At 34.6% G+C, this 9,570-nt stretch overlaps 1 protein-coding gene across 3 annotated transcripts in view; it reads right to left on the bottom strand.

Moving 5' to 3' along the window:
* The window catches only part of Akt3 (AKT serine/threonine kinase 3), a 263,366-nt gene that overhangs the window by 249,878 nt on the left and 3,918 nt on the right, over positions 1 to 9,570 (bottom strand). For all 3 annotated transcript variants that reach the window (XM_008849161.3, XM_017802236.2, XM_029554110.1), the window contains exon 2: positions 2,136 to 2,318. In XM_008849161.3, coding sequence (XP_008847383.1) covers positions 2,136 to 2,181 — 46 coding nt within the window. In that variant the 5' untranslated portion in view covers positions 2,182 to 2,318. The remainder of the gene's footprint in view (positions 1 to 2,135; positions 2,319 to 9,570) is intronic.

The following is a 9,570-nucleotide window of genomic DNA, read 5'->3' as shown; positions in this document are numbered from 1 at the left end:
CACAAAAAAAAAAGGAGAGAGAGAGAGAGAGAGAGAGAGAGAGAAAGAGAGAGAGAGAGAGAGAGAGAGAGAGAGAGAGAGAGAGATACTCCTTCCCTGACCAGTACAGTAAAAACACTGAGAAATTCTTATTTATCGTTTTCATTTTTCTATTATATAGTCCACGCACTAAATACTAACCTTTCATCATGGTATTTCAGATAAGATATAACTGATAAAACAGACTCAAGAACCACCCTAGTGCCCTAGGTAATCATGTGGACATAAAAATAACCCTACCCATTATCTCATTTGAGCCTTACAACTATCTTATAAAAGCAGATTTTAGAGATTAGTAAAGTAAAACTATAAAAGGTTTACTTGCCATCTTCCTTCCACCCAAAAAAAAGGCATGAGAATATAGTTTTTTTTTAATCAAAAAAGCACTTAGCACTGAAATCTAAAAATTTCATGAAAATAGCATGGAATTCCAAATTCATGAAAATAACATTTAAGAAAAACTTAACAATACAAATGATCAGTCACTTTTAAAAACAACATGGCACGTTTATAGTTAGACAGGCACTTACCACATGACCCAGTAATCTCATTACAAGGTTTTTAACCAAGACAAATGAAAACAGCACACAAAAACATGTACTGAATGTTCATAGAAACTTTACTCATAATGACTAAAATCAGTCCAAATGTCTATCAAGTTTTAAAAAGAGAAAGCCAGGAACAGGATTACAGAATCTCCATACTCAAAAGACCTAGGCAGAAGGTTGGTCAAGTTGGAAGACTACCTGAGCTACATAGTTAAGTTTGAGTAAAACCTTCTGGTATAAAGTGGGATCTTGTCTCAATTTTTTAATTATAAATTTATGAATGAAGAGTAATACATCCAGTCCTCAATAAAGAGGAACAAACTAGTGAGATAATGATATATCCTGGATAAATCAGAAAAGCATGCTATTGGAAAGAAACCATACACAAAAGACTATGATTGCATGATTCCATTGAACTAAAATTTTAGAAAAGCAACTATAGTACCAGCACATTAAGAGGTTGCCACAGTTGAGGGACAAGAACTAGACCAAAAGAGACTGAAAGAAAGCTATTAAGAGTGCTGGGTATGTCCTGTATCAAGTCTGTAGTTTTTTGTTACATGGCCATAAATATTTGGCACAATTCATTAAAATTTAATTTCAAATTATTTAATTTATAACTTCATAAGATCTACTTAAAATTCAATAATTGATAATTGCATTTAATATTAACAGCTTCTGTAGCATAGGCATTACCTAGAAGTCTTTTTAAAAAGTGAAACTCAGTATTTAAGAGGTAATGTTCAATAAGAAAATAGAAATATAGGACTCTAAAAGGTCCTAAGACTAGAACAGGCCTCGTCTTACTCTAGATATGCAGAGTAAACAGGAATAGTTGCTGAGCAACTAGCCTAACGTCTACGTTTCTAATAAATATATAGATGGTATAAACAAGTGTTCTCTGAGATAAACTAAATTTTACAGTAAAGAGTTAAGAACAAAAAATTAATGTATTTATCTAAAGTAAGAATGAACAAGAAATATATACTAAAAGTAGATAATGAACACTAAACAGCATGATATTAAATATAAACACACAAGGAAAATCATTGTCCACATTTAGCTTTTTATCAGGACTTTAACTTACCTAACTTACAGGCTTGTTTAGTACCTGAGTTTGTAGGTAAGCCTTTCTGCCTTTACTACTTTAAGCCCTTCTGTCACCAAACAAAGTGACTCAATACTTTTATATATTTATATATCATTAAGTGTATTCAAGGGTCCTTTTCTAGATGTTCAATGAGCCTAAGGATTTCTCTTTAGATGGTAGAGTCTGTGGATATCACAGAAAAATACAATACTAACATGCATGCATATAATATACTAGAAAGTCAAATCTAACTTTATACTTAGATTATAAATTATCAAAATCAAAAATTACAAAAAATTCCTAAGTAAACAAACTTGTTACATGTTAAGCATCATTTCTATCTCACTAGACATAGTATGTCACAGTTTAACACCAGGAAAAAGATCAACTCTCAACACATCACTCCCAGTTCAGCACTCTCACCAACCACATTATTTTCAGTTTTGCTGAGCACTTACCCCTCTTCTGAACCCAACCTTCTTTCACAATGGTTACATCGCTCATGATGGCTCCCCTCTGAGCCCCCAACGTGGAGAAAAGGTACTTTGCAGTATCAGCTTTAGAGTTTGGATGATGATGATGATGATGATGATGCTGCTGCTGCTGCTGCCGCCCTTCCCACTCTCTAGTGATGACTCAGCCTGAAAGGAAGTATTGAAGAAAGAATTTCTTTTTTTTTTTCCATTCTTGCAACTCACAGAGCAATAACAAACAACCAAGTCTTTGTAAATGTCTTCAACTGGCCTGCCCGCACATAAAAGTCTAGCTCTTCAAACTGGGGGGCTTATTTATTAAATAGTTCTATTACAAAAGCACTGCTCTGGTCTTGTGACAGATTTCAAATGGTAGTGAAACTTTTAACCTGAGACTGAAAATAAACTGTCTTAATAAAACTGCTGTCACACCTATACAAATAATTCAGAAGGCATGTTTGGTAATATGCTTGAGGTGAAAAGGGAAAAAATGAAAAATGAAACTTAAGTGGTCCAAATCCCTCTAGTTTCAGAAATAATTATGTCAAAGTAATTATAAATATTTTTAATTGCTGTACTTTATGTAAAAGGCAATGTGCCAAGAAACTAACATTTACATATTCTTTTTTTTTTTTTGGTCTTTTTGAGACAGGGTCTCCCTGTAGCCCCAGCTGGTCTGGAACTCACTATGTAGACCAGGCTGGCTTTGAACTCATGTTCTTAATCTTCCTTGATTTAGGAAACATTTTAAGTAGCATACATGAAGTACATAAAATTGTCATTTATTATTTTAAATACACACAGAAAATGAAACAAAGGAAATACAAAAATAGAAAAAGATGAACATTAAAGATCTGCCAAGAACTGTCCATCTACTGTTCTCTGGTAATCTTCCCAACTCTGTAATGGCACTATTAACTACTACTCACAGATAGGAAACTGAGGCTCACAGAGACTGAGTAACCTACTAGATTTCAATATAATTGACTGATGGAGCCAAGATCTGAACTCTGACTCCATGACTCCAGAGGCCACACTCCATTTCAAAATGATACAGACATAAGGTAAAAGGAAGTCAGAGCAAGTTTACATGTGAAAGATGAGTCAAAAATTTGGAATGAAGTTTTTAGGAAAAGTGTGAAAATGAAAACATGATAGGTTTCAATATTTACAGTATCTATCAACTTTTTTTTTTTTTGTCTTTTTGAGACAGGGTCTCAATTCCAGCTGTCCTGGAATTCGCTATGTAGACCAGGCTGGTCTCCAACTCACAAAGATCCACCTGCTTCTGCCTCCCAAGTGCTAGGATTAAAGGCGTGCGCCATCACACCCGGCAGTATCAACAATTTTTAAAAGTAAAAGTTGTTCAGAAGGAATACAGTGCTTCCTAGAGCAAAATTTAGCAATTTATCCTTAGTCTTCACACAGTATCTTATAATGAAATGACTTACTCAAAAGTATCCTACATATATTAACAGCAGGATTTATTGTCACCCCTAACAATCTAAAAAGGGAACTATTACCAAAAATTCAGTGGAAAAATTCATTTCCACTTTCACAAAAATATAGATCAGATACAGTGCTGTTAAGTGGTCTAAGATGGAATGCATAAAATTTAGGTGACCAGAAAAATATGTGGATAGAGTAACTACTATTCTGTGAGGTTGGATTTTCATAAACAGTGCACAGCATTGACAAGGTTAATGGACTTTATGGCTAGTATTGAACTGCAAGTCTTTCACCAATACAAATTAAGTGTGAAGTCTAACCATTCAGCTATCAGCCATCAAGGCTCAACTTCCTCTAAACAACCTGGCTAAGAAAGGCTACATGGCTCAATAAAATACCATCCACACCATGTGCCATCAGGCCAAAGGTAATACATACAGGAAGGGCCATGACTAGTCAAAAAAATCATCATAGGGATCCAGTTGCTGGAGAGTAAATGAGGATAGTGTAATCTGAGTCTCTTTCCCCAAAATATAATTGACAGAATATTAACCTAGAAGAAGTTTAGGAAAATTTTATAAACCATGTAAGCCATGTCCTCTTTAAGTATCTCTAGTACCAACATTAGTCTAAAATGATAATCTTACATAATAGATGATTTACTCCAGTAATCCATACACCGAATTACTGCCAGAGGAAATGATCATTGCTTAGAAGTATACCTAATTTGCATCAAAAACAAGATAAAAGAAAAAAAAGTCCTAAGTAGACAGTCAAAATCATTTTATTTTGATTGATAAACTATTCTGAAGAGCTCAACATGGCCAACTGGCTCCATCCTAGAGCTAGATAAACGAATGGGCTAACTCCTTACACTGCATGAAGAATTGTAAGCAAACTAGAGACGGCCAGTGCAAGAGGACATCAGGAGCTGCACTGCAGCTTTCTCTTTGGTAGTACTCTATAAAAAGGCTCCATACCTACTGGGACTTTTTTTTCTGATTATAGAACTACATGATCTAACAAAAGATAATTCATATCCTATTATACTTAGGAATAAAGTGGAAGAAAGATCAGGGTAACAATAACAACAAAAAACATATCCACTAAAAGAGATACTTCCAATTAAAATCATTTCCATTAGAATGTACTTATAAAGAAAACTAGTCTTTTTTAAATTGATCCATATCGACCCAAATCAATTGATCTTATTTTACAAATATAACTGTTTCTGAAAACTAGTTTCTTAAATACACACATACTACTGCTTATAAATTGATTAATTTTTAAGAATGTACATTAAACTAATAAGAAAAAATTTCAGTTCTTGATAAGGGCCAGCGAATCCAAGTATTAGAGATAGTTTTAACCAGTTGTGGTGGTGCACGCCTTTAATCCCAGCACTAGGGAGACGGAGGCAGGTGGATCTGTTTGAGTTCGAGGCAAGGCTGGTCTCAATAGTGAGTTCCAGGCCAGCTGGGACTACATGGGAGACCCTGTCTCAAAAAGACCCCCCAAAAAGATGGTTTTATTCATTTTTATCTTTATCTGTTACAAAACTCTACCCATAATCACAGCTTTCAACTTTAAAAACTGTCCCTCAGTCTCTAATTGGCTAAAATGGCATCTTCTTCAAACATAACCTAAAAGATATCGTAAGTGTAATATGATCCTTAGATCGGCCTCAAATGCTGTGTTCCATTACAGCAATGCTATTGGCTCCTGCGCAGTAAACAGTGTTGTCTGATTTAGTTTTCCTAAGTGGCTCAAGTCATCAACACTCTCCTACTTAAGTCTTCAGTGTTTCCTTAAACACCAGTCCACAGATGAGCTAAAATCACATCACCTATTTCCTCTGGTAAAGTGAATTTCACCTCTTTCCATAGCGTCTATAGAAACATTTTCTCTCCAATGAGTTACACAAAACAAAATTCAGTTTAAGTCTATTGCATTAAACATTTTATTGCTGGATAATCTAATTTTTATCATTCTTATTAAAAGTTTCACAGGAAATTCATAGTAGATTCATGAGTGTATACTAAGCAGTCACAATAAAGATATTTTCATTCACAATTCACTATTAGATAATTTTATAATAACTACATTTGAATGTAACAAAATATTTCACATCTTTAATCCATTTAATCACAATATAAATTACTATACCAATCTGACAAGTACAGACTAAGTGAACAAGTGGATGAATGAACAAAGATGTAGCTTTAAATGATAAAACAAACAAGCTGAGCACACAAGTATCCTAAGTCAACACAAGAATGGGATTATGATTATGCCCACCTTTAACACAAAGCATTATGGTCTTATTCATGTATAAATCATTAAAATTCCTACTACATGTTAAATCATGTCATGGACCCCCATGAAGCACAAGGACTAAATCACATTAAAACCATCCTCTTTTTTCTTGACATTAAAAAAAAATTGTTGTTGAGATCATCAAGTTTCAACTCCAAACAAAAGAAACTCAATACTACACAAAAGTATTCATTACAGGAAGAAAAAGGAAAGAATGGAATATTTTCCTAATGATGCTTTAAAGAATGTTTCAAAGATACTTGCTTACTTCAGCAATCATGCAATAAACCTTCAAACATGTTTTAGAATATCATTCATGCAAAAAATACGAACTATACAAATACATATACACATTGTTAATAAATACGTTGTCTGCTCTGTGAGAACTAAAAGAGTACTTCAGGTCTTTTTCAAGCTGTCTTCCAAGGTCTTTCACTTCTATGACCTATTTGACTCTGAAATGTCTAGTAGCTAATGCATTCATCACTGTGAACCTAAGAAAACTATGACCACCAATAATGATGACATTATTTCAGTTATACTAATCTAGGACTATCAAGAAGCGCAACCACTTGCACCTAACATCTTCCAACAGTTTCATATACTTTTTACCAAATAACAAAGTATGAACTATCAAATGTTACTGTCATTTGCAGAGTTCTGACTTTTTTTTTTCCTGTATAACATGGTCTTCCAAAAGTTCAAGAAAGCAAAATGCTTTAGAGTAAATAAAAAATTAAGTAAAACTGTTCATGTTCCCAGACCCCAATCTTATCTGAAAAAATACTGGCAAGTGTTTGCTGCTAGATGAAGAAGAGCTGATCCTCCTAATTCTAGACAGGCTGACTAGACCTCAGTGGATGGACTTATAACTATGGAACGTCTGGGGACACTGACTTAACACAGTGGACCTTAATAGGGAAGACAGAGTATATGAGCTCCAGTGGGGAGGGGGGTATAGGAGGGTGCCAGTGAGGATGGGGGTATAAAATTTATTAAGATTGATTGGATGTTCTATATGAAATACACAAAAATTCAATTTAAAAAAGTTTGGGGGGGGTTTTTTGGTCTTTTTAAGACAGGGTCTCCCTGTAGCCCGAGCTATCCTAGAACTAACTATGTAGACCAGGCTGGCCTTGAACTCACAGAGATCTGAAAAAAATTCAATAAAAACAAACTTAAAAGATTTTTTAAAATTAAGTAAAACCAAGAACCAAAAATGAAATTAAAACAAAACCCAGCAATTCTCTTTCAAACAAATATATACAAAGTTCCTAAGTTAATTTCTGGTGTGTTTCTCTCTCTCTCTCTCTCTCTCTCTCTCCCCCCCCCTTTCCTCCTCCCTCCCCCCGATCTGTGGCCCAAGGTCTCCTTGAATTCATTATGTCCCAAACCTGCAGTGATACACCTGCCTCAACCTCCCAAGTGCTGGGATTATAGCCATGATCCACCAAGAATGGCTTCCTGTGTGTTAATTTCTAAATTAAAAGCCAAAATAAACTTTTTCTAAACTATAGAAAAACTTTTGTTGTAACATTCTCTGCTACAGTTTTTACAGACTTTATATTCTCTAGCTAAACTGAATTAATAAGGGCAACTAATTCAAATACAGTGGAGTATTGATACTGTCAATCATAAATGATGGTCAAGAGGAACTTTAAATTCTATGGTATTTTCATATTTCAAGAACTAGGTAAACTAAGCTAGGCATGATGGCACATGACTGTAATCTCAGCTACTCCAGAGACTGAGGCAGAAGGATCACAGGTTTGAGGTCAATCTGGTGACTCAGCAAGTCCAATGCTGGCCTGAGTCATATGGTGAGACTCAGCCTCAAAATAGAAAAGGGACAAATTATGAGGGGTTTTGTAGCTAGCATATGCAAAATCCTGTTTTAAATTGCCATTAATGAAAAAATAGTAAATAAGACTAATTTATATACCATAATAAATACACAGGGCAACATTAAACTTTTAAAAGGACACGCAGAACTGAGCATGGTGGGTACATGCCTTTAATCCTCACACTTGAGAGGCAGAAGCAGGTAGATCTTCGAGTGTTCAAAGCCAGCCAAGTCTACACAGAGTTCCAGGCCAGCCAGACCTACATAAATGAGATCCTGCCATTCAATCAATCAATAGACAGATAGGCAAGAAAAGTAAACACAGTGAAGTGGAAATGAATTCAAGACAACTTGTCCTGTATTTTAAATAATTCTAAAGTAGTCTGTCCCTACTAAAAGTGGTTGCCCTATTAAGAAAACACACCATATAGGGACGTGAACTACCTAAACTATGTATTTTGATGTTTCCTCTCTTCAGAATATAATGAAACACTTTGTAGAATATTCTTTCTATACATCTCTTCATTGAGTTTCAGACTATGATGACAAAATTAAGAAGTAAAATCTAGAACTTTTAGACAATTCTTTCAAATTGCCAATTCTTATAAACCAACTTTATATACTTATAAAGTATAAACTTTAAAATATAGTCACAGAATACAAAGCACTTTCCCTTTTTCCCAAGCACAGGAAATCTGAATATAATTCCAACCAACATGCCCATTACTAACTAGCTTGTGCTAGGTGATATACCTAATTTTCTAATTTGAAACACTACAAAAATGCTTATTATATTCCTTTGCTTCACTTACACCAACGAAGAAGCTACTGATGAACAGTCCCCTCCATTTCTCAAGTATCTCTACATGATGGCACCTATGACAACAACCCAAGGACGGACGGTTACTAAAAGAATTTTGGCTTACTTGGCCATTTATTTCTAATATACATAAAAAATTCTAAAATCTGTATTGGGAACCTCACAAATTACCAAATAAAAAAAATCATCTCACATATAGATAGATGATAGATTAGATAGATGGATGGATTGATGGATGGATGGATTAGAAAGATGATAGACAGACAGACAGACAGATGGATGATAGATGATAGACAGACAGATGGTTGAAAGATGATAGATGACAGATAGATAGATAGATAGATAGATAGATAGATAGATAGATAGATAGATAGATGATAGCTGACAATCTGTAGTCCATTAAATGCCAAGAGTCACCTTGACATATTTTTATACTAAACTGAAAGCTAACCAGAGGTCTAGTTCATTCCAAGGGGTGTAATTTGAATGAACACTAGGCAGACCAAGAAACTTGAGTCCCTCTTCCCAATTCTATCCCAATCAGACTGGTGATGATGAGGTCCCTTTTATTCTCTGTCCCTGTTTCCTTAGCTGTAAAGAAAATGTAGCATTAGCTATTCTGTAGCTCTCCCAGAGCTAATATTCAAGATTCTTCACATTAAAATCTATTATCCACTTCATCTATCAATGGTATTATAGATGACAGTCACTGAGTATGTGTAACGCCTAATCTCAAAATTTAATATACAGTTAAGACAAAACCTCACATAACAATTCAACTCAGACAAAATCTGAGCTAAACTTCATTACTGGTCACATTCTACTTTCTTTCTCACAACTCCAAGGACACAAATATGGTCAGAGCCTTTCTTACGGGAGAGAGAATTCTCATTTGAACATCTTGTGTTTTCTTCTAGTAAATCTTTATACTTTTCCTTCAGAATACAAGCAAAATATACCCATTTAGAAATGTGAAATACCTGCAGTTGGTG

The sequence above is a fragment of the Nannospalax galili genome, unplaced genomic scaffold (assembly GCF_000622305.1).
Source record: "Nannospalax galili isolate Female #2095 unplaced genomic scaffold, S.galili_v1.0 scaffold543, whole genome shotgun sequence".
Classification (NCBI taxonomy): domain Eukaryota; kingdom Metazoa; phylum Chordata; class Mammalia; order Rodentia; family Spalacidae; genus Nannospalax; species Nannospalax galili.
The sequence above is the reverse complement of the archived record's forward strand: the minus strand, read 5'-3'. Positions and strand labels throughout refer to the sequence as shown.